The sequence below is a fragment of the Camelina sativa genome, chromosome 11 (assembly GCF_000633955.1).
Source record: "Camelina sativa cultivar DH55 chromosome 11, Cs, whole genome shotgun sequence".
In the NCBI taxonomy this organism is placed as follows: domain Eukaryota; kingdom Viridiplantae; phylum Streptophyta; class Magnoliopsida; order Brassicales; family Brassicaceae; genus Camelina; species Camelina sativa.
The window spans coordinates 4817340-4838181 of NC_025695.1; the positions used below are offsets into that span (position 1 = coordinate 4817340).

The 20842-nt window shown below is 37.5% G+C and overlaps 5 protein-coding genes and 1 long non-coding RNA gene across 23 annotated transcripts in view; 5 read left to right on the forward strand and 1 right to left on the reverse strand.

Annotated features, from left to right (window-relative positions):
• LOC104721667 (transcription initiation factor TFIID subunit 10) lies at nucleotides 260–2696 on the forward strand. 2 transcript variants are annotated; one of them, XM_010439703.2, is made up of 7 exons: nucleotides 260–467; nucleotides 891–992; nucleotides 1094–1158; nucleotides 1656–1718; nucleotides 1863–1914; nucleotides 2012–2062; nucleotides 2366–2696. In XM_010439703.2, the coding sequence occupies exons 1-7, from the start codon at nucleotides 279–281 to the stop codon at nucleotides 2444–2446; spliced, it is 603 nt and encodes a 200-aa protein (XP_010438005.1). In that variant the 5' UTR covers nucleotides 260–278; the 3' UTR covers nucleotides 2447–2696. The 2 variants fall into 2 exon arrangements, with proteins under 2 accessions (XP_010438005.1, XP_010438006.1); XM_010439704.2 differs by having other exon boundaries at nucleotides 287–447; nucleotides 2366–2694.
• Nucleotides 2795–7551, forward strand: LOC104721666 (B3 domain-containing protein REM17-like). The gene is made up of 10 exons (XM_010439701.2): nucleotides 2795–3280; nucleotides 3369–3710; nucleotides 3816–3931; nucleotides 4017–4350; nucleotides 4460–5148; nucleotides 5245–5548; nucleotides 5636–5754; nucleotides 5864–6193; nucleotides 6278–6823; nucleotides 6917–7551. The coding sequence occupies exons 5-10, from the start codon at nucleotides 5071–5073 to the stop codon at nucleotides 7172–7174; spliced, it is 1635 nt and encodes a 544-aa protein (XP_010438003.1). The 5' UTR covers nucleotides 2795–3280; nucleotides 3369–3710; nucleotides 3816–3931; nucleotides 4017–4350; nucleotides 4460–5070; the 3' UTR covers nucleotides 7175–7551.
• On the forward strand, nucleotides 3566–4853 carry LOC104727634 (B3 domain-containing protein REM10-like). Its single transcript, XM_010446726.1, has 5 exons — nucleotides 3566–3710; nucleotides 3816–3931; nucleotides 4017–4385; nucleotides 4460–4639; nucleotides 4833–4853. Exons 1-5 carry the CDS (start codon nucleotides 3566–3568, stop codon nucleotides 4851–4853), a joined length of 831 nt encoding a protein of 276 aa, XP_010445028.1.
• On the forward strand, nucleotides 7789–11409 carry LOC104727636 (glutamate receptor 2.1). The gene is made up of 5 exons (XM_019232571.1): nucleotides 7789–8224; nucleotides 8383–9689; nucleotides 9789–10101; nucleotides 10197–10603; nucleotides 10686–11409. The coding sequence occupies exons 1-5, from the start codon at nucleotides 7963–7965 to the stop codon at nucleotides 11097–11099; spliced, it is 2703 nt and encodes a 900-aa protein (XP_019088116.1). The 5' UTR covers nucleotides 7789–7962; the 3' UTR covers nucleotides 11100–11409.
• LOC104721668 (indole glucosinolate O-methyltransferase 4-like) lies at nucleotides 11667–13273 on the reverse strand. 2 transcript variants are annotated; one of them, XM_010439705.2, is made up of 4 exons: nucleotides 12786–13273; nucleotides 12324–12637; nucleotides 12148–12212; nucleotides 11667–12058 (listed from the first exon to the last, which is right to left on the reverse strand). In XM_010439705.2, exons 1-4 carry the CDS (start codon nucleotides 13253–13255, stop codon nucleotides 11759–11761), a joined length of 1149 nt encoding a protein of 382 aa, XP_010438007.1. In that variant the 5' UTR covers nucleotides 13256–13273; the 3' UTR covers nucleotides 11667–11758. The 2 variants fall into 2 exon arrangements, with proteins under 2 accessions (XP_010438007.1, XP_010438008.1); XM_010439706.1 differs by having other exon boundaries at nucleotides 11965–12078; nucleotides 12786–13255.
• Nucleotides 15416–20842, forward strand: part of LOC104721669 — a 7839-nt gene continuing 2412 nt past the window's right edge. Inside the window, exons 1-30 of one of the 16 annotated variants that reach the window (XR_757063.1) lie at nucleotides 15416–15468; nucleotides 15552–15631; nucleotides 15761–15854; nucleotides 15949–16033; nucleotides 16148–16232; nucleotides 16340–16416; nucleotides 16516–16622; nucleotides 16730–16880; nucleotides 16977–17073; nucleotides 17199–17344; nucleotides 17449–17526; nucleotides 17614–17648; nucleotides 17764–17840; nucleotides 17929–18004; nucleotides 18086–18148; nucleotides 18263–18340; nucleotides 18441–18518; nucleotides 18605–18677; nucleotides 18792–18868; nucleotides 18973–19050; nucleotides 19138–19198; nucleotides 19309–19402; nucleotides 19498–19642; nucleotides 19747–19839; nucleotides 19955–20017; nucleotides 20103–20172; nucleotides 20287–20363; nucleotides 20468–20545; nucleotides 20633–20661; nucleotides 20783–20832. This is a non-coding gene — a long non-coding RNA (uncharacterized LOC104721669). Of the gene's footprint in view, nucleotides 15474–15551; nucleotides 15632–15760; nucleotides 15855–15948; nucleotides 16034–16147; nucleotides 16233–16339; nucleotides 16417–16515; nucleotides 16623–16729; nucleotides 16881–16976; nucleotides 17110–17198; nucleotides 17345–17448; nucleotides 17527–17613; nucleotides 17649–17763; nucleotides 17841–17928; nucleotides 18005–18085; nucleotides 18149–18262; nucleotides 18341–18440; nucleotides 18519–18604; nucleotides 18678–18791; nucleotides 18869–18972; nucleotides 19051–19137; nucleotides 19199–19308; nucleotides 19421–19497; nucleotides 19643–19746; nucleotides 19840–19954; nucleotides 20018–20102; nucleotides 20173–20286; nucleotides 20364–20467; nucleotides 20546–20632; nucleotides 20668–20782; nucleotides 20833–20842 lie in introns of those variants that run through there. The other 15 variants (XR_002034158.1, XR_757058.1, XR_757057.1 and 12 more) reach the window with 15 other exon arrangements.

Genomic DNA, 20842 nt, shown 5'->3' on the forward strand with positions numbered 1-20842 from the left:
TGAGATCTTTTTTTTTTGATGTTGTTGGATATTCTTAGATATTTTGTTTCTTGTTCTTTAAATTGGGTAATAACCATAAATAAATTGATGGGAAGATTAAAAAAAACACACAAAAAGGATAAATTGTTTGTTATCCTCCGGGGAACAGAGAAGATTGTACTAAGTAAAAATTTCATTATCAGCAAAGTATATTTGGGCCTAATTTAATAATAAAGGCCCATTAGGTCCATCTCAAGATTCACCTTCAACTGTTAAAATTTAATCTAACCGGCGGAGCGATGTCTTCGCCTTCGAGTCGGAGAATATTAGGGTTTCAACGGAGGGACTCACTCACTAGTCGACGACTCTTCGATCCTTTCTTCTCCCCCGCCAAAATCCGTCGAAACTTCTTCTTTTTAGCTCTAGTGCTCGATTCTCTGCTTTTTGTCACTTCACGGCTTCGTTTAGGTTCGCATTCCGAGTTTTCGGTATTCGATTTCCCGTTCAATTTGGTCTCCTCCGTTAGAATTTAGGTTTACTGTGTTTGGTGGTATCGATTTTTTTTTTCTTCCTTCTGTTGTTCATAATCCTCTTATTAGCTATCCTTCAAGTCGTTCATGTGTGTGTGATCTTTGCAACACAATGATCCGGAATAGTTCATCTCTTAGCAACTATGATTTCAGAAGATAAGAAGAATTCTGGAAAATTAGTAAATTGAGCTGGATTCAAAATTCTTGTATCATCATGATATATCTGTTTTGTAGGTTTCGTAGAAGTTTCTAATTTGATGGTTTCTTGATTTCCCATAGCTGATTCGATTTTTGTTTTTTTCCTGCAAATTCAGTAGTTCTCTACTAATGTTGTGCTGATTTTTGAAAATCTTTTCTTTGTTTTTTTTTTAACTTAAAAAGGTGGGAGAGATGAATCACGGCCAACAATCTGGCGAGGCAAAGCATGAAGATGATGCTGCTCTTACAGAGTTCCTTGCTTCTCTGATGGATTATACTCCTACTGTATACTTCTCTTTGTACTATTTTAGAATCTTTTTCACTACTCTACTCTGTAATGTAATTGATTGAGTTCTGGATTTGTTTTTTTTTGTTTTTTCCTTCAGATTCCTGATGATTTAGTAGAGCACTACTTGGCTAAGAGTGGATTTCAGTGCCCCGACGTGCGATTGTAGGTATTTCCGTCAAGTTTTATGTGATACTTACAATGAAAGAGCAGAACAGTGGTTGTAATTGGAATTATTGTTGGGTCTTAGATAGGTTTACTAGCAGTTAGATCAGATGTCTTGGTTTAAATCAGCTTAGATGTACTAACTAGGTTTGTCATATGTTTGTATATAACTTTAGGTTCAGCACTCTTGTCTTTGGGATTTACTTTTGGGATTACATCATACCCTTCCATGGTGGATTTAGGTTTTACCTTGTTTGCATTCCTGTGAAATGGTATAATATATAAGTTCATGTTGGACTAGCACTGATAAAGGTTGGCAATTTGAATGTAAACTTCAGATTGTATGCTTAGAATAATGTGTGAATTCTTCTCTTTCCTTCGAATTGAGTGCTCAACATTAATATTTTGAAGTATTTTGAGTTTTGTACTCTTGTCATAAGCTTTCCTGTATATATTCTTGCCTGTTTGTTCTGATATCTTGTTTACTTATTTGACAGAATAAGGTTAGTTGCTGTGGCTACACAAAAGTTTGTTGCAGATGTTGCCAGCGACGCCCTTCAGTAAGTTTTCATTCCCTTCTTCACAAATTTCCATGCCCTTTTCTCATATTTACTTGTATGAAAAGATGTGTAAGCTACATTTTTCCAAAAGCTTAAAGCATTGATACAAGCTCCTGAATAATACAAACTGTGAATAAATTACAGGCACTGCAAGGCTAGACCAGCACCATTTGTGAAAGACAAAAAACAGCAAAAGGTAACATCTGGCGCACTTTCGTTTTGTTTTCCTCTGCAACAAATATGAATTGTCATTTTGTTTTGGATTATGTCAATATAATATTTTCTTAAAACAGGATAAGCGTTTAATATTGACTATGGAAGATCTCTCAAAAGCTTTGCGTGAGGTAAATGCTTCTTCCTCTAATTTCATGCTTCCAGCAGTGCTGACTTTAGACCTCCAAAGTATGAGGAGAAAATGTAGAGGCCTCTTGTTTAGTTATTGAAGCTGTAAATAGACATTGACCATTCCTCTAACTAGTAACTACAAATGGCCTGAAACTAATTCAGTATCACGGAATCAACATAAAATGCATAGAAACATGCCTAAGTGGTTCTAATATTGTGCATTGCAGTAGGGTCAGTAGATAGGTAAAGTTTTACCATCCCATCTTAACAGCTAACTTATATGAGTAAACTTGGTTTGGCAGTATGGTGTGAATGTGAAGCATCCAGAATATTTTGCGGATAGCCCTTCGACTGGAATGGATCCTGCGACAAGGGAGGAATAGGAACCAGGAAGTCTTCATCATCTTTGCCTACTAAGGACGGCCAATGCGTGTCAGATCCCTGATTATCTGTTGTGTTTCCAGTTAAAACAAAACTCAGTTGCCTTCCTAGTCATCAATTACATTACATGTATATTCCATTGTTGTTTGTTTTCTTGACTTGTGTCTTTAGTGGTGTTTGGGTTTTCTACATCACTTATCCTCCATTCTTGTAAGTCTCCAGTCGTGATAATAAGGTAAGTATTCTTTCTTATGAGTTCTGATTAACTGGATAGTGTAGGACTGAACAACCACAATGATAAGCGGCGTTTTGGGGAGAAGCCAAAGCATGGTCGAAGTATCTTTCCATCTAGCAAGCAATGATAAACCCAACAGGTTCTGATTTTAGGTGGCCAGCGCTAGTTAGTAGTTACCTTGGAAATAAAATAGTAAATGACTTTTGGAATTAGGAATTGAAAAAGCTGTTCTGTAATTTCTCAGCTCACCGAATATTCTTTATCTTTACCCAGTAGATAAAAGGAAGTACCAAAATTTTACAGCTTTTAACTTTACTTATCCTCAAATCCATGAAGAACCCACAAAAACAGAAAAACTCAGAAAACAAGTATTTAACCTTTCGTCAGTTTAAACTTTAGTTAATAAGATATGTTTTTACAAAACCTATAAGACGACAAGAACACACATTGGTCTTGTCTTCATACATATCCCCAGGAAAAGGAAGTTGAATATTCTTGCGTTCTTTTCCTGAACTGTTTTGAAATGGTGAATTCTCTTTTTCAGTCTCCAGCCAATCCACATTTCTTTCAGCCACTTCTTCCCGGTTCCGAGACTCACCTCGTACACACTCTCTCTCTCTCTCCGTCTCTGCTTCTGTCTTTCTTTCAGAGTCGGTTTTGTTTTACATGTTGTCTCTTGTTGGTTGCAGACGATACCTGTTATATTCTTCTCCAAGCACATTGATGGAAAACATGAGCAGAAAACAGCTAAACTTAAATCGGACTCTTCAGAGAAAACTTGGGAAGTGAAAATGGATGGCCGTAGACTCACCCAAGGCTGGAAAGAGTTTGTGAAAGCTCATGATCTTCGATAGGCGACATCATTATCTTTAAACACGAAGGAGACATGGTGTTTAGTGTGACACCTTTCGGTCCTAGTTTCTGTGAGATTCAGTACGCACAATGTAACATCAAAAAGGAAGACGACTATAATGATGAGGAAGACGACAATGATGACGAGGAAGACGACGATGAGAATCAGCACAACACTAGTAAGTTTGAGTCTTTTGTTCTTACTGATTTGCTTGAATCTAAACAAAAGAGGATTATATTTTGTGGAAATTATTTTGATACAAAGAAATGTTTTTATGATTCAGGAAATGGTTTGAGGAAGAGGAATCTAAACCCCAAAAGAGAGGCAGAGTCTTTTGAATCATGGGATTACTGTTTTGTAGTAAACGTCACTGCTTCAAATCTCAAAACGGACACAATTGTGAGCACTCGCTTACTTTATTCTTCTTTTCACACATATAATTCATGATCTATAAAAATAATGTGCCTGTGGATTGGTGTTACAGAATCTTCCAAAGAAAGCTGCGAGCTCGAAAGCTTTGAGCAGGAGATGTGACAATATAATACTAGTGAACGAAGAGGGAAACTCGTGGACTTTGAATCTGAGATTTAGAGAATCAGATGGAAGTTACTACATGGGAGGTGGCTGGAAAAGATTCTGTAGTGAAAACAAACAAAAAGAAGGAGATTTGATTGCGTTTAATCTAGTTGGAGACGGTGAATCTAACCCAATGCTCTGTATCTGTTCGTCGTATATGGGTAGCTTCACCATCATCTCCAGGACAAAACAGATTTGTCACTCTGAGTCTCACAAGTTACAATATCAAAAACTCCAAACTTGTAAGCTCGTGGATCATGATAAAAGAAAAGTCTTTGTATGGTTTCTCTCTGATTATGTTTTGTTTTTTTTTGATAAAATATTGACTTGTGTGTTTTTTGGTTTGTGCAGACTCTTCCGGTAGAGTTCACAAAGATCAATGGCATTAACAACAATCACAAGAAGATAATTCTGGAGGATAAACATGGTGTGAAGCGGTTAATCAAGTTGGTTCGAGATGGACCAAACTATGGAAGAAGAGGATTGGGAAAAGGATGGAAACTTTTCTGTAAAGCTAATGATGTACTGAAGGTAGGTGAGCCTTTTGAGTTGAAGCTACTTTGGAAAAACAAAACTCCTCTACTTAAAGTTTTGGTCCAAGGCTAAGGAGGAAGAGGAACCAATCTATGTCTGAAAGATAAAGTCTTTTGGGAAAAACAGAGTACTATAATTAACTAATGTCTCTCTAAATCTGATAGTTAATGTTTTTAATTGTTGTTTTTAGTTGTTGTACTTGTATCGTTGAGTGAAGTCATATCAGACGAAAGTCACTCTTTTTATCGAAACTTTTCTGAAGTTGTTTGTATTCTTCGCCTATCATTATGAAAAAAGTGACCGTATCTGACAAAGCTAAAACCAATTTGGTAGCAGAAGGGGTTAGGGTTTATTTCTTTTGAGGAGGGTGTTTTTTTTTCTGGATCAATGCAAAATCCTCTTTCTGGTCAAGTGATTAAACTTTAACAATGGCGGATTCAGTTCTTCAATCTCCAAAAAACCCACATTTCTTCCAGGCTCTACTTCCCGGCTTCGACTCCTACCTAGTACTGTTGTCTCTGTCTCTCTTCAACGATTATATATATAGCTTATTGAAAGAGATGGTTTTGTTTTAATTTCTTTTGTTTGCATTTTTGTTACAGAACATTCCTGTAACCTTCTTCTTGAAGCACCTCCAAGGAAGAAACGAACACAAGACTGCGAAATTGAGAACGGGCGCTTCAGATACAGTGTGGGAATTGAAAATTGAAGGTGGCCGGAGACTCCATGGTTGGAAAGAATTTGCCAGAGCACATGATTTTCGTATTGGTGATGTCATTGTTTTCAGACACGAAGGAGATTTTGTGTTTCATGTCACTGCATTGGGACTCAATTCCTGTGAGATTGAATATAGTACTTCATCTCGTAGCATTGATGATGATCGTGATAATCATCAGGATAACATTGGTAAATTTTCTATCTTTTTCTATGAAGTGTACTCAAAATCTGAATAGGGAAGCAAATTTGGAAATTTATTAATTGGTTTGGCTTCAGAAATCAGACCAATGAAGAAGAGAGTGAAGAAGAATCCAAGGAGAGAAGAAGATTCTTCATCAGAGCATTCTTGTTTTGTAGCAAATGTCTCAGTCTCAAACCTCCAAGAAGATAAAGTGGTTTGTTAAATTTCTCTAAGCAAAAATCTTGTACTCATAGTTTGAATTAGTTAGCCTGAGAGATTGATTTAAAGTAACTCATGTTGTCAAACTGATGACGGCTTTGCAGTATGTTCCAATGAGTTTTGCGAGGTCAAATGGTTGGACCAAAGCATGTGGTAAGGTTGTTCTTCTTAACGAAATGGGAAGATCATGGAACTTAAGCTTAGATCACGACAAATCCGGCATCAAAACTTATCTCAGACACGGCTGGAGAAGCTTCTGCAATGCCAATGGAATGAACCGAGGTGGCCATACTTTCAAACTTGTCCAAAATTCAGGAACGCCTGTGATCCGTTTGTGCCAAGCAGGATGTAAACCAGACGCAGAATCCTCCTCGTCAGATTGTTCATATTTTGCGGGATCTCTCACGCCTTCGAGCTTTAATAATGATGCACTGGTGAGTGCAAACTTCTATTGCAAAGATGATTTGACTGAACTCTTTTGTTTGCATGACTTGTGGATGTTTAATCTGATGTTGCAGTATCTTCCAAAAGGGTTTGTGAGCTCAAATGGTTTAAATAAAGATTGTTGTGATGAGATGGTTTTGAAGAATGAATATGGTAGAACATGGAATTTAGTTTTGAGACACCGTAAGTCAAACAACACTGTTGTTATGTCACGAGGCTGGAGATGTTTTTGTGAAGTAAACGGGTTAAAAGCTAGAGATTCCTTCAAGTTTAAACTGGTTAGAACCGGGGCAAGACCTGTTCTCTGTTTGTGCCCTGCAGAAACAAAGCGTGACACAAAGGTAGTAGAGTGTTCAGAAGGCAGGGATGTAGATTCCCTCTCCACAGATCCTAGTAGCGGAGAAGAGAGTAGTGAAACCGAGGAAAGTGAAGTTAAGAAGAACATTAAAGATAAGGGGAGAGACAACAATATGTTTAAGGAGGATAGTGAAGAGGAGAGCATTGAAGACAATATAGAGAAAGAGAAGCATTGCTCAAGACCAGGAGCTTCATCTTCATCAAGTCAAAGCCGGTTTGTGACATTAACGATTACACCATACTCTTATAGAGACAATAAGCTGGTAAATCTCGCTTTCTCTGTTACATCATTGGTTTTTTTTTTAGATGTGTTCTGGTGTGGTCAGTGATTTTCCTCAATCAAATCTTTTGTGCAGAGACTTCCGCTTCATTTCACGCGGGTGAATGGCATCAAGAAGCCAGGAAAAATAACTCTGTTGAGTCAAGACGGAGTTAATCAAATGGTGCGTCTTTTAAAAGACCACGATAACGGAAGACTGAGACTAGGAAAAGGCTGGAAAGGATTCTGTCAAGCTCATAACGTAAAGATAGGAGAGTCCTTTGTGTTGGAACTCATTTGGAAGAAAGATGCAAGTCCTGTGCTTAAGTTCTGCACCAAATCAAACTCTGTTTGAGACTCTTTATGTCGGCAGCTCGAGAGAAGAAAAGAAGTTTGTGGCGTATGAACATCTCTCTCTCTCAAGTAAATATTGGATTCTGCAGGAATGTGGAGAAAGAAATTGTGTCCTTGTTGACAGCGTTTCTCTTGTTGCTTCTGACTAGATGTCAAGTGGTTTGAATCTTGTTGAGGGTTCCGGTCAACGTTAGAACTTACCGGGACATGTGGTTAAACACTGTCTGGTAACTTTTGTCTAATTGTCCAAGAAGAACCGCTATGACTATAATATCGCAACAATTAAAATGTGATCAATTCAGGAAGCAGAGAGAAACCATCCATAATATTGTTAGAGAAAGATATAGATCAGAAAAGCCAAAAAACATTATTCTCCGGACTCTGCTAAGATTTTCATGTGAGTTATGCATGCGGTAAATGAAAGCCAGTCTTCTTGTGTGCTCTCTTGGGAAGAATTTTCTCCTCAGAGAGAATGTGAAGACAACGGTAAACTATGATTAACTGAGAGAATTTGTTACCTATGGTTTAATGCATGAGACGAAGTCTCCTCTTTGGCGACAGTTGACCTTGATCGTTGGCTAAACTAGAATACTACAGTATTAAAAAACAATTTGGTTGCCTTGATTACTATAGTATATATTTGGAGTTTAATACATTCAACAAGTTCTTAATTAACAATATCACGACTTCTCCAATTCCCAAATTCTCAAAGCTTCTCTTGCTACAACAAAGAGCATACCATATAGAGCACCAAGTTTCATTCTTTCTCTACAAAGAAAGAAGAAACAAATGAAGAGAGAAAGCAACCTCGTTATCAGCTTACTCTTCTTTGTCATTGTCTTCCTGATGCAAGTGGGAGAAGCACAAGATAGGGCAACCGCTGTAAACGTGGGAATAGTGAATGATGTCGGAATGGCATACTCCAACATGACTTTGCTCTGTATCAACATGTCTCTCTCTGATTTCTACTCTTCTCATCCAGAAACCCACACAAGGCTTATAACCACCATTGTTGACTCCGAAAATGATGTTGTTGTCGCAGCAGCAGCGGGTACACGCATTCCCATTTCTCTAAATTGCATGCACTGAGCTATATTTATGTGTCACCAATCATCAATTCATATGCACACTTCTTGTCTACAGTTATGCTGTCTCCTCCTAAGTTATTATTGCATAACAAAACATTTATTGGAATTGAATTTGTCACAGCTCTTGATTTGATAACGAAAAAGGAAGTGAAAGCAATCCTAGGGCCATGGACTTCGATGCAGGCTCAATTCATGATTGAGATGGGACAAAAATCTCATGTGCCGATTATTACATATTCTGCAACAAGTCCGTCCCTTGCTTCTATCCGTAGTCAATACTTCTTTCGGGCTACGTATGATGATTCATCTCAAATGCACGCCATTAAAGCAATCATCAAATTGTTTGGGTGGAGAGAGGTTGCACCTGTATACGTTGACGACACATTTGGAGAAGGTATAATGCCTCGTCTAACTGATGCGTTACAAGACATTAACGTTCGTATACCTTATAGGACCGTGATCTCTCCCAATGCCACGGATGATGAAATCTCCGTGGAACTTCTCCGGATGATGACTCGACCCACTAGAGTATTTGTTGTCCACATTATTGAATTGCTTGCCTCAAGATTTTTTGCCAAAGCTAAGGAAATTGGTTTGATGAAACAAGGATATGTATGGATCCTCACTAACGCAATTACTGATGTTTTAAGTATCATGAACGATACGGAAATTGAAACAATGCAAGGGGTATTGGGTGTAAAGACTTATGTCCCAAGATCCAAAGAGCTTGAAATATTTAGATCTCGATGGACGAAGCTGAGATTCCCAATTTCTGACCTGAATGTATATGGATTGTGGGCATATGATGCTACCACTGCACTGGCATTGGCCATCGAAGAAGCGGGGACATCAAATTTGTCATTTGTCAAGACGGATGCCATGAGGAACGTGTCAGAACTTCAAGGTCTAGGTGTATCTCAATATGGTCCAAATCTTCTCCAAACACTCTCTAGGGTTCAGTTCAAAGGTCTTGCTGGTGAATTCCAGTTTATCAATGGAGAACTGCAGCCGTCAGTCTTTGAGATTATTAATGTGAATGGGCAAGGAGGAAGGACCATAGGTTTCTGGATGAAAGAACATGGTCTCTTGAAGAACGTGGACCATAACCCAGCTACCACGACCACTTTCTCTTCTTGGCAAGATCGACTAAGACCAATTATATGGCCTGGAGACACTACTTCCACACCCAAAGGATGGGAGATCCCGACAAATGGGAAAAGGCTGCAGATTGGCGTCCCAGTTAAGAACAGTTTTCAACAATTTGTGAAGGTTACAAGGGATCCTATCACCAATTCAACAATTTTCAGTGGATTCTGCATCGACTACTTTGAGGCTGTAATTCAAGCGATGCCCTACGATGTTTCCTATGACTTCATTCCTTTACAAGATGGCGATTATGATACCTTAGTCTACCAAGTGTACCTCGGGGTGAGAGACTCTGACCATTTATTTGCTCATCTTTATATGCTCCACTTTCACTGTGCTTGATTGTTGAAACCACGTTCTTGTTCTTTATGTTTGGAGCAGAAATATGATGCTGTGGTAGCAGATACAACAATATCTGCAAATAGGTCAATGTATGTTGATTTCTCATTGCCATACACACCATCAGGCGTAGGTCTGGTCGTCCCTGTTAAAGACAGTGTTAAAAGAAGCAGTACCATCTTTTTGATGCCTTTGACTTTGGAACTTTGGCTTATCAGCCTTTTGTCGTTTTTCATTATTGGCCTTGTCGTATGGGTACTTGAACATAGGGTAAACCCAGACTTTGATGGGCCTGGCAAGTATCAAATCAGCACTATCTTTTGGTTTGCCTTCTCCATAATGGTCTTTGCCCCGAGTATGCTCCCTCTGTCAAATGTTCAATGTTCACATACTTTAGTGCTGCACCTGTTTCCAAAAATCATCTTGATTTACACCTCAATGCATTTACAGGAGAAAGAGTGCTCAGCTTCTGGGCGAGGCTAGTGGTCATCATTTGGTACTTCTTAGTACTAGTGTTGACTCAGAGTTACACTGCTAGTTTGGCGTCGCTTCTTACATCACAACAGCTTCATCCAACGGTAACAAACATAAATAGCTTGCTGGCAAAAGGAGAATCTGTGGGATATCAAAGGAGTTCCTTCATTTTGGGAAGACTCAGAGACTCAGGTTTCTCGGATGCTAGTCTTGTATCCTACGGGTCTGCAGAACACTGTGATGAGCTACTGAGAAAAGGACCAGCAGAGGGTGGTATATCTGCAGCTTTCATGGAAGTACCTTACGTGAGAATATTTCTTGGACAATTCTGTAACAAGTACAAAATGGTTCAAACACCGTTCAAGGTCGATGGATTAGGCTTCGTAAGTCCATAGCTTTGCATAAAAATCTTGCATTCATGCCAAATGCTAAGAGAAGACCATGAGTTACTTTTTTTTTTTGCAGGTATTTCCCATTGGATCCCCTCTAGTGGCTGATATATCACGGGCCATCCTAAAAGTAGAAGAGTCGAATAAAGCAACTCAAATCGAGAATGCATGGTTCAAGACAATAGATGAAAGTTGCCCAGATCCACTGACCAACCCGGATCCAAATCCCTCAGAATCCTTCCGCCAGCTTGGCATTGATAGTTTTTGGGTTTTATTTCTTGCTGCAGCCATAGTTTGCGCTGTAGCACTGGGGAAATTTGTGTATCATTTCTTGAAGGAGAACCCAGATCAAAGAAACCTGCAAGGATTGTGGGAAAAGTTTCTTCAGCCAGATCAAAACTCATACATAAACAAGGTGACTAAATGTCAATGCTCCTCAGACCAAGGCATCACAGAGAATAACCAAGAAGAGGCAAACAATGGCAGTTGAAGTTAGCACATCTCTTTATTTCCCTCATGTTCATTGCATCTTTTCAAATTCCAAACAAAAGAGATATTTCCTCGGATCAATAGGATCATTGTTCATTGTGATATACTCTACAAGATTTAAGAATCTCAAAACAAAAAGAAAGGCAAGCAAAGAACAGTTCAAATTCAACTGGGATCTCGGAACCACCAAGTCAAAACATTCAGCTCATAATCTACGCCCAACCACCACTCACCGAAGAAACGAAATCGAAGCATCCTACTATATTAAAAAAAACAATGGAATATAGATCTAAGTTCGTTCGAGCGCTACAAAAAGCTTACCGGAGCTGGAAACCGGCTTGGAATCAGTCGGCAAAGATGGCCCCTGAGAGACCTCAATCATATCTTTGGACTGAGGTTAATTCCAGCTTTAATATTATTCTCTTTTTTTAATTAACTTTTTTTTTTTTGTAAAAAATTAAAAAAAAAAAAATATATATATATATATTATTAATTTATTAAGCATAGAACAATACTCACTATTTATTAATTTAGCATAGACTATACAAATTTAAATATATTATTAAAAAAGCCATTGAAGATAAACGTTTATTTTAGTTTATAATCTTCTCTCACGAAATCAAGTATTGCTTATTATTGTTTTCGTTGTAAACTCTCAATCTATTTGTGGAATTCGATAACAGAAAATGTGTAAGCGAGAGCAGCTATTTCACATTTATGAAAACCCGAAGCAGAGGCTAAAGCTTCAAACTGAGAAAACGACCTCTCTTTACCACCCGACTGTTGTGTTAACATCAACATGTCCATGCCAAAGACTATGTCAGAGAAAAAGTCGTCACTCTTTTGTTCCGGTGGTGTAACCATGCCAACGATTACCACTTTTCCCTTTTCCGGAAGACTCTTCCAACAGTTTCTTAGTATCTTTACACTATCTTCGTCGTTCCAGGCATGTAATATCCACTGCCAGCAATTCATCCAACCTAGTTTGTAAATGAACTGTTTAAATCATAAAAGTATTAGCCTTTTTCATTTAAATGCAGTATACTTACTTTCATGAAGATTGCATCCCCTTTTGGAACTTCTATAAACATATCTCCGGATACATGTTCCACTCCTATAACAAATTTTTAGTAGTAGGATTTTAATAAACTGAAAAAGTATTTTTGATTTTTCTTGGAAAACACTTCAATTTTCAACATGTCAGACTAATGATCTACTGTTGTACCTGGATACAAAGGAGCAGTGGCCAAAACCCCTGCTAAATCGAAATTGATACCCTTAATTTGAGGATACTTGCAAGTGACAAGATTTAGTGTGGTGCCAAGTCCTCCTCCAATATCAACTAAAGTATTTACATCTTTAAATCCATTGTAAACTTCTAAAATCTTCTTCATGATCATGCTAGAAGTTTCTGACATTGCCTGGTTATACATACCAGCGAATTGTTCGTCCAACCCAATGTATTCGAAGAGTTTCTTCATGCCATGGGCAGAGCTGAATGCATCTTTTTCTTCTTGAATCATATCCTTTAGATGTGTCCTGTAACAAATCTTCAGTTGTTCACTGAAAGGACGTGTATAGATAGTACTTTTTTGCATATTGGTTTAATAAGAAGGTTATAAGCCGGTTTGTTATAACTAAGGATCAACTACTAATTTGGCTGATTTGCAAATAATGAGGTACGTACCAAGTTTTGAAAAAGACTTGGCTTTGGAGCAACATGAACAAGGACATGAGAGAACCCGAGTTATCACCACGATTTAAGAAAAACGTGCAAACTGGTTCAGCTGCATATACGCTTTGGGTCTTTCGGATTCGATCGTTTTCTCCGGTTTCAACTATACGACATTTCAATATCGAGTGGCTGGCGAGTAACCGTAACATACGGTCTAGCAACATTGGCGCCTCTGGATTGGTGGGCTTGGTAGGGAGAGCAAAAGCTATATCTGAAGCTGATAGCCATACGTCGTCGCCAACGGCTACAATTGTGTCGAGGACGCCAAGCTCCAAGGCAGCTTTGAAAACCATAGGAAAAGCCAATGAGTTCGTTATCCTCAACGCTTGCATGGTCATCATTTCTTTTTCAACTTGTTCTTGTTCTTGGGTTAGACCCGGTGTAGGGTAAGTGGTTAAGGGCTCTTGAAGATGGTTTGTCATTGTTGTTTGTTGGTTGGAAAATTGAAGAAGGCAGAGATGGAAAGATAGGATGGTTTCAACAGTTGGACTAGGAGCGCTATGTTATAGGGAGAAATCTCAAACCAACCGTACCGACTTTTTGATTTGTGACACATGCATATGACTACATATATTTTTGCCTAATGTTTTTTTCAAGGTGATTATTAATGAAAGCATTAGCTGATATCAGTCTAATAATATAACTAACCCTATGTGAGTACTATCATGGGCGGAGCTAGGGTAGAAGCACGTGGGTCAATTGACCCTGGTGAAATTTTAAATTTAGTTGAATTTTTGGGGAAAAAATCAAATTGACCCTGATAAAATAGCAGAATTGACCCCTTTAAAAAAAATTAATAACACAATTGACCTCTTAAATTATATTTTGACCATGATAAATTGAATTCCTAGCTTCGCCACTGGTACTATCTCTAGCTGAGCAACCCACATGATAATCTACGAAGACGTGGTTCCCAGTGGAGGCTATTATTAGAAAACCTAATTGCATAAACCTGTTAGGGATTAAGCTTCTTGGTTGGTTTGGGTGATATTAGGCAAACGAAAGGAAGTGAACAAATGAGAGAGGCATATATAACTAATATATTCAATGAGCTGATGGATGATACTTTAATTAGTGACACAACTGACCAGAACATATCCAAGTGGTCAGATCAACGTGGTACGGTTGGATTTCAGTAAGAGTATATATATATATATATATATATATATAATCTGTACGTAATAGTTAAAGATATATACTTTAACTAGCATCGGAAGATTCACTGCAGTAACTCGGCAACTTAGGTATCTATTGTAATCTGATAGTGATATGCTAATGCTATTATATCAGCATTTAGTTTTAATTGTGATTCTACTCAGTTTTCTAACAATTCAATTTAGTTTTAATTGTGATTCTACTTAACAAGTGAAGTTAAGAAGAACATTGAAGATAAGGGCAGGTACAACATCATTGTTAAGGAAGATAGTGAAGAGAGCATCGAAGAGAAAATTAGCTTAAGGGAATGTTCGAATATAGAGAAATGGAGGTACTGCTCAAAATCAGGAGCTTCATCTTCATCAACTCAAAACCGATTTGTGACATTAACTAAAACACCATACTCTTTTAGCAGCAATAAACTGGAACAGAAACGTCGTCTAGTATGTTTTTATATGCCAGCATTTTGTCTGTAATACGTAACATCTCTGTCCAGTTTCTTCTCGCATGACTTAAAAGTAAAAATATCTTGGTTTGCAGGAGAAATAGTTTTTAGCTAGCTTCTGGTCAAAGGTCATTGTTCCTCAGGGAACATTATTTATCTCTGGATTCAAAACTTCTGAGTTCCATTAATTTGCTACGAAAGCAACCGGGAAAAGATGATACACATATGTTGAAGCCACGTTGGAATATGGTGGTTGGTACTTGGAAAAGGTTAGGAGCTATTTTAATGTAGTGTGTGTGACCTCATCATGTGGGTAGGCAAGGCTCATAGAAGGTGAGGAGCATCTTTGTTTTGATGATAAATGGTCTTTAATTACTTCTGAGTTCTGACTTGGAGAGGGTTTAGGACTAGTGAGTGCCTTTTATAGAAGAGGGTTTATTTATGATAAATTGATTTAACCAACATTTTCTTATTAGAATTCGATTATTATGAATTTGAGGGAATTTCTTTAATTATAATGCTATTTGTAATTTATTTTGTATATAATAAATTAAAAGAGTTGCCAAAAAGAAAAAAAATAAATAAACGCGAAAATTTGTCAATGATTTTGTTTTTCATATATTTGCGGATCAATTTTAATGAATTGTTTTGTTTTTAATGAACGGTCAATATTTTGTTATCTTCCGGTTATATCTCTTTTTTGTTTTTTTCAACTAGGCAAGACAACAACAATTAAATAAAAAAAAGAAAAGGAATATGAAAAAATCAAAATAGGAAAAGGAAATATATAGAGACAAAAGGAAAAGTTTAGTGAGGGAGCGCCAGGTGGACAAAAGAGTCAAAGTTATTTGACTACCGACTTTGTGACCTTTAATCTTAACCGTTGAAATATCAGACGAGATCAAATCGTGACCGTACATAGCTTTACATACCTATCTCTATAAATACTAGTAGTAGTGATCTCATCTGGCTCTCTCAGTCCCATAGCTTTCCTTCTTCTTCTTTGTTGTCATCGTTCCTATTCATTCTTCTAGGGTTGGGTTTGGTTTCTTAACTAAATTGAATCGTTCAAAAGCTTTTTTTAATTATTCGATAATTAACTTTGTCTTCGCTTACAGTTATTGTATATTGGAGAAGGAGGATGCTTTGATGGATCGTTTTTTCTTCTTCTCTGTGGCTACATCATCTCCTTCAGGAGGTAGTGTTCTTCCTCTTAAGGCTTCTCTTCTCTTTCTCATAGTTTTTTTTGTTTGTTCTGGAAGCGAATTGTCATCGCTTATTCGCTTCTAGGGTTTGATTTCGTTTTTTTAAAAAAAAAAAAAAAAAGAAAAACTAGATTGTAGAATTAGGGAAGAGACATTCGCAAAGCAAATCTAGGAAGCAAGTCAAATCCATCTCTCCACTTCCCTTGACTTGTCCAGGTACATATCTTTATCGGATAATTCTACTCTGTTGGATTTTTCTTTGGGTTGCGGTCTGTCTAATTAACAATTCTTATCTATGTATTTGATGCAGGTCGTGATGGGATTGCTCTGTCTTCGTTACTCCTCAGACAATCTTCTTCACCAGATTCTATTCACTGCCTCCTTGACTTCTCCAGGTCTACATCTTTCCCCCGATATATATCATATTTGGTATAATTGTATTGACTGGCGTGCTCGCTTATGTCATTGTTTCTTTGTTTATTTACTTACACGTTTCTTCTTCTTCGCAGGTGTTTTTTTTTTTTTTGGAAGCGTATTATTTATGATCCAGTTTATGGCCTTTCGACTCTGAAATCTCAACTTCTAATTCTAGGGGTTTGATTTCTAAATTTGATCCTCAACTTAGTATTGGCTTTTGAATTTTTCACTTTTTCTGTTCCATTTATGTTAATTCACTTCTCCTTCTTTTAATATGGTTTCAGATTGTGCTGGAGGGTGATACTCTATGATCTATTGGTGATTGAGGAGCAAGGGAGGCTACTAAAATCTATCGGTGATGGTTTGTTTGATTTATCCTTTGTCACTCTCTCGTTTTCTCTGTTTGGTCTTTGTCCCTTTACTAACACGATTTTTTTTTGGTCTTCTTTGTTTTGAACAGCTTCTGTCAATAATGTCACAACAATGGTTCTGCCGGGGGTTTTGGAATTACTCCTCAACATCTTTTCATTATGTCAAACGATCACAACCTGCACCAATATGGAGTCGGTAAGTCTGCACTCATGAGACTTGCTGAAAATATATGCCTGGTTAGTTTTTATCACTTGTCTCTTGTTAACTTGGTCTGCATGTTTTTTTTTGTTTTGTTGCAACAGACTCTAGGATTCTCATATTTGCTCAAGACTATCAGAGAAAGGTATCACTGGACATAATGATCACTTTCTAAAAGCGCAATTCAGATTGTGGAGGATAATACTATGATCTATTGGTGATTGAGGAGGAGGCTACTAAGATCTTTCTATGATGGTTTCATTCATCCTTTTCACTCGTTTCCTCTGTTGGATTTTTATTTTATTTTATTGGCCTTTCTAATCAGTGATATCTTCTCTCTCTCTGATGCAGGTCTTCTTTTGGAGTTACTACTCAACAGCTTGTCAAAGGATCACAACAATGGTTCTCTCAGGAGTTAAAAAAACCAACAAGCAGCAATATGGACGGGGTAATGGTTTGCATTCATGTGACATGCTTATCTCTGGTTATTTCTATCACTTGTCTCTAGTTTATTGGTGATTTTTTTTTCACATTTCATATTAGTGTTGTTCTGATGCTATTTCTCCTTTGCAGCTGCTGTCAGTGACTACTAACAGCCTCTCAAAACTTGAATGATGAAAAGAGAAACATACATCTGGAGGTATAGATCTGCACCATTGTAATTTATGGATGTTGCCAAAGGATCACAACAATTGTTCCCCTGCAGCAATATGGATGGGGTAAGTTTTGCAGTCATATGAGACGTGCTTATTATATATGTCGGTTATTTTTAAATCTCTTGTCTCTAGTTAACTTTGGTATACATGTTTTTTTGTTGCATCAGCCTCAAGGATTGTCAAATACGCTCTAGACTAGCTTGTCATAATGTCACAACAATGGTTCCCTGCAGCAATATGGAGGGGTAAGTTTGCCTGAACTTAGTATTCGCTACTGAATTTTTCACTTTTATATTCCATGTTGTTCACTTCTCCTTCTTTTATTGTTTCAGATTGTGGAGGATAATGCTATGATCGATTGGTGATGGTATGATTCATCATTGTCACTCTTGTTTTCTTTGTTTGATTTTTGTCCTCTTTTCCCCTACTTCTTATTTACTCACACGAGTTTTTATTTTTGGTCTTCTTTGTTTTTCTCTCAGAAGGTGCTGCAAAAACCAACAGCTTGTCATAATGTGAAAGGATCACAACAATTATTCCCTGCGGCAATATGGAGGAGGTAAGGCGTGCTTATTATATATGTCAGCTTATTTCTTTTTCTCTTGTCTCTAGTTAACTTTGGTATGCATGTTTTTTTGTTGCATCAGCCTCAAAGATTGTCAAATACGCTCTAGATTAGCTTGTCATAATGTCTCAACATTGGTTCCCTGTCAATATGGAGGGGTAAGTTTGCCTGAACTTAGTATTCGCTTCTGAATTTTTCACTTTTATATTCCATGTTATTTACTTCTCCTTTTGTTTCAGATTGTGGAGGATAACACTATGATTGATTGGTGATTGAGGAGGATGCTGCTAAAATCGGTGATGGTTTGATTCCTCCTTGTCACTCTTGTTTTCTCTGTTTGATTTTTGTCCTTTTTCCCCCATTTCTTATATACTAACATGACTTTTTATTTTTGGTCTTCTTTGTTTTTCTCTCAGGAGGTGATGCAAAAAACAACAACTTGTCATAATGTTGTCAAAGGATCACAACAATTGTTCCCTGCAGCACTATGGATGGTGCAGTCATGAGACGTGCTTGTATTAATTATGTCGGTTATTTTTTGATCTATTGTCTCTAGCTAACTTTGGTATACATGTTTTTTTTTGGTTGCATCAGTTTCAAGGATTGTCAAATACGCTCTAGACTAGTTTGTCATAATGTCACAACAATGGTCCCCTTCAGCAATATGGAGGGGTAAGTTTGCCTGACCTTAGTATTCGCTTCTGAATTTTTCACTTTATATTCCATGTTGATCACTTCTCCTTCTTTTATTGTTTCAGACTGTGGAAGAGGAGGAGGATACTACGATCGACTGGTGATTGAAGAGGAGGCTGCTAAAAACAGTCGGTGATGGTTTGATTCATTCTTGTCACTCTCGTTTTCTCTGTTTGACTTTTGTCCTTATTACCCCACTTCTTATTTACTAACACGAATTTTTATTTTTGGTCTTCTTTGTTTTTCTCTCAGGAGGTGGTGCAAAAACCAACAGCTTGTCATAATGTGAAAGGATCACAACAATTGTTCCCTGCAATAATATGGAGGGGGTAAGTTTGCAGTTATATGAGGCGTGCTTATTATATATGTCAGCTTATTTCTTTATCTCTTGTCTCTAGTTAACTTTGGTATGCATGTTTTTTCGTTGCATCAGCCTCAAGGATTGTCAAATACGCTCTAGACTAGCTTGTCATAATGTCAGAACAATGGTTTTCTGCAGCAATATGGTGGGGTAAGTTTGCCTGAACTTGATATTCTCTTCTGAATTTTTCACTAGTATATTCCAGGTTATTCACTTCTCCTTCTTTTATTGTTTCAGATTGTGGAGGAGGGTGATACTATGATCGATTGGTGATTGAGGAGGAGGCTGCTAAAATGATGTGATCTTTGTCACTCTCGTTTTCTTTGTTTGATTTTTTTTTTCCTTTTTCCCGCATTTTCTATTTACTAACACGGATTTTTATTTTGGTCTTCTTTGTTTTTCTCTCAGGTGGTGATGCGAAAAACAATTGCTTCTCATAATGTGAAAGGATCACAACAATTGTTCCCCTGCAGCAATATGGACGGGGCAAGTTTGCAGTCATGTGAAATGCTCATCTCTGGTTATTTCTATGCGTTTTATATGAACTTTTTGATAATGACTCTTTAGTGTTGTTCTGATGCTATTTCTCCTCTGCAGCTGCTGTCAGTGACTACAAACAGCCTCTCAAAACTTGAATGATGAAAAAAGAAACATACATCTGGAGGTACAGATTTGCACCACTGTAATTTATGGATGTTGTTAAAAAATCACAACAATTGTCCCCTGCAGCAATATGGATGGGGTAAGTTTTGCAGTCATGAGGCGTGCTTATTGTATATGTCTGGTTAATTCTTATCTCTTTTCTCTACCTAACTCTGCTATACATGTTTTTTTTTGTTGCATCAGCCTCAAGGATTGGCATATTTGCTCAGGACTACCAGAGAAAGGCATTGGTAGAGATGATGACTTGCTAAAGCGCAAGACCATTTATGGTTTCTGGTATAAAGATTTGTTCCGTTTTGCTTAGGTTTTCCCTGCTCACTTTATCATATAGCGTGTTTTTTCTTATTTCCTTTGTTTATTTACTTCCACGTTTCTTCTGTCTTCTTCGCAGGTGTTTTTGGAAGTGTATTATAATCCAGTTATGGCTTTCGACTCTGAATTCTCAACTTCTAGGGTTTGATTTCTAAATTGGTTTTGTCTTCTACGTTGATCTGAATTATATTTGCTTCTGAATTTTTCTCCTCCTTTTATTGTTTCAGATTGTGGAGGAGGAGGATACTATGATCAATTGGTGATTGAGGAGGAGGCTGGTAAAATATGTCGGTGATGGTTTGATTCATCCTTGTCACTCTCGTTTTCTCTGTTTGATTTTTGTCCCTTTTCTCCCACTTCTTGTTTACTAACACGAATTCTTATTTTTGGTCTTCTTTGTTTTTCTCTCAGGAGGTGGTGCAAAAATCAACAGCTTGTCATAATGTGAAAGGATCACAATAATTGTTCCCTGCAGCAATATGGATGAGGTAAGTTTTGCAGTCATATGAGACGTGCTTATTATATATGTCGGTTATTTTTAAATCTCTTGTCTCTAGTTAACTTTGGTATACATGTTTTTTTGTTGCATCAGCCTCAAGGATTGTCAACTACGCTCTAGACTAGCTTGTCATAATGTCACAACAATAGTTCCCTGCAGCAATATGGAGGGGTAAGTTTGCCTGAACTTAGTATTCGCTTCTGAATTTTTCACTTTTATATTCCATGTTGTTCACTTCTCCTTCTTTTATTGTTTCAGATTGTGAAGGATAATGCTATGATCGATTGGTGATGGTTTGATTCATCATTGTCGCTCTTGTTTTCTTTGTTTGATTTTTTGTCCTCTTTTCCCCCACTTCTTATTTACTCACACGAATTTTTATTTTTGGCTTCTTTGTTTTTCTCTTAGGAGGTGGTGCAAAAACCAATAGCTTGTCGTAACCTTGCAACAATATGGAGGGCGGGGGGG

Bases quoted from the DNA above. Each gene is read 5' to 3' on its own strand.
- LOC104721667 (XM_010439703.2), top strand. From the start codon at position 279: ATGTCTTCGCCTTCGAGTCGGAGAATATTAGGGTTTCAACGGAGGGAC. The intron at 1,719-1,862 runs GTAAGTTTTCAT...AATAAATTACAG, and splicing joins GTTGCCAGCGACGCCCTTCA to GCACTGCAAGGCTAGACCAG. The intron at 1,915-2,011 runs GTAACATCTGGC...TTCTTAAAACAG, and splicing joins AAGACAAAAAACAGCAAAAG to GATAAGCGTTTAATATTGAC.
- LOC104727634 (XM_010446726.1), top strand. From the start codon at position 3,566: ATGGTGTTTAGTGTGACACCTTTCGGTCCTAGTTTCTGTGAGATTCAG. The intron at 4,386-4,459 runs GTATGGTTTCTC...TGGTTTGTGCAG, and splicing joins ATGATAAAAGAAAAGTCTTT to ACTCTTCCGGTAGAGTTCAC. The intron at 4,640-4,832 runs GTAGGTGAGCCT...TGTTGTTTTTAG, and splicing joins AAGCTAATGATGTACTGAAG to TTGTTGTACTTGTATCGTTG.
- LOC104721666 (XM_010439701.2), top strand. From the start codon at position 5,071: ATGGCGGATTCAGTTCTTCAATCTCCAAAAAACCCACATTTCTTCCAG. The intron at 5,755-5,863 runs GTTTGTTAAATT...ACGGCTTTGCAG, and splicing joins ACCTCCAAGAAGATAAAGTG to TATGTTCCAATGAGTTTTGC. The intron at 6,824-6,916 runs GTAAATCTCGCT...TCTTTTGTGCAG, and splicing joins CTTATAGAGACAATAAGCTG to AGACTTCCGCTTCATTTCAC.
- LOC104727636 (XM_019232571.1), top strand. From the start codon at position 7,963: ATGAAGAGAGAAAGCAACCTCGTTATCAGCTTACTCTTCTTTGTCATT. The intron at 8,225-8,382 runs GTACACGCATTC...AATTTGTCACAG, and splicing joins TGTTGTCGCAGCAGCAGCGG to CTCTTGATTTGATAACGAAA. The intron at 10,604-10,685 runs GTAAGTCCATAG...TTTTTTTTGCAG, and splicing joins AGGTCGATGGATTAGGCTTC to GTATTTCCCATTGGATCCCC.
- LOC104721668 (XM_010439705.2), bottom strand. From the start codon at position 13,255: ATGACAAACCATCTTCAAGAGCCCTTAACCACTTACCCTACACCGGGT. The intron at 12,638-12,785 runs GTACGTACCTCA...GATTTGTTACAG, and splicing joins CAAGTCTTTTTCAAAACTTG to GACACATCTAAAGGATATGA. The intron at 12,213-12,323 runs GTACAACAGTAG...AATTTGTTATAG, and splicing joins CACTGCTCCTTTGTATCCAG to GAGTGGAACATGTATCCGGA.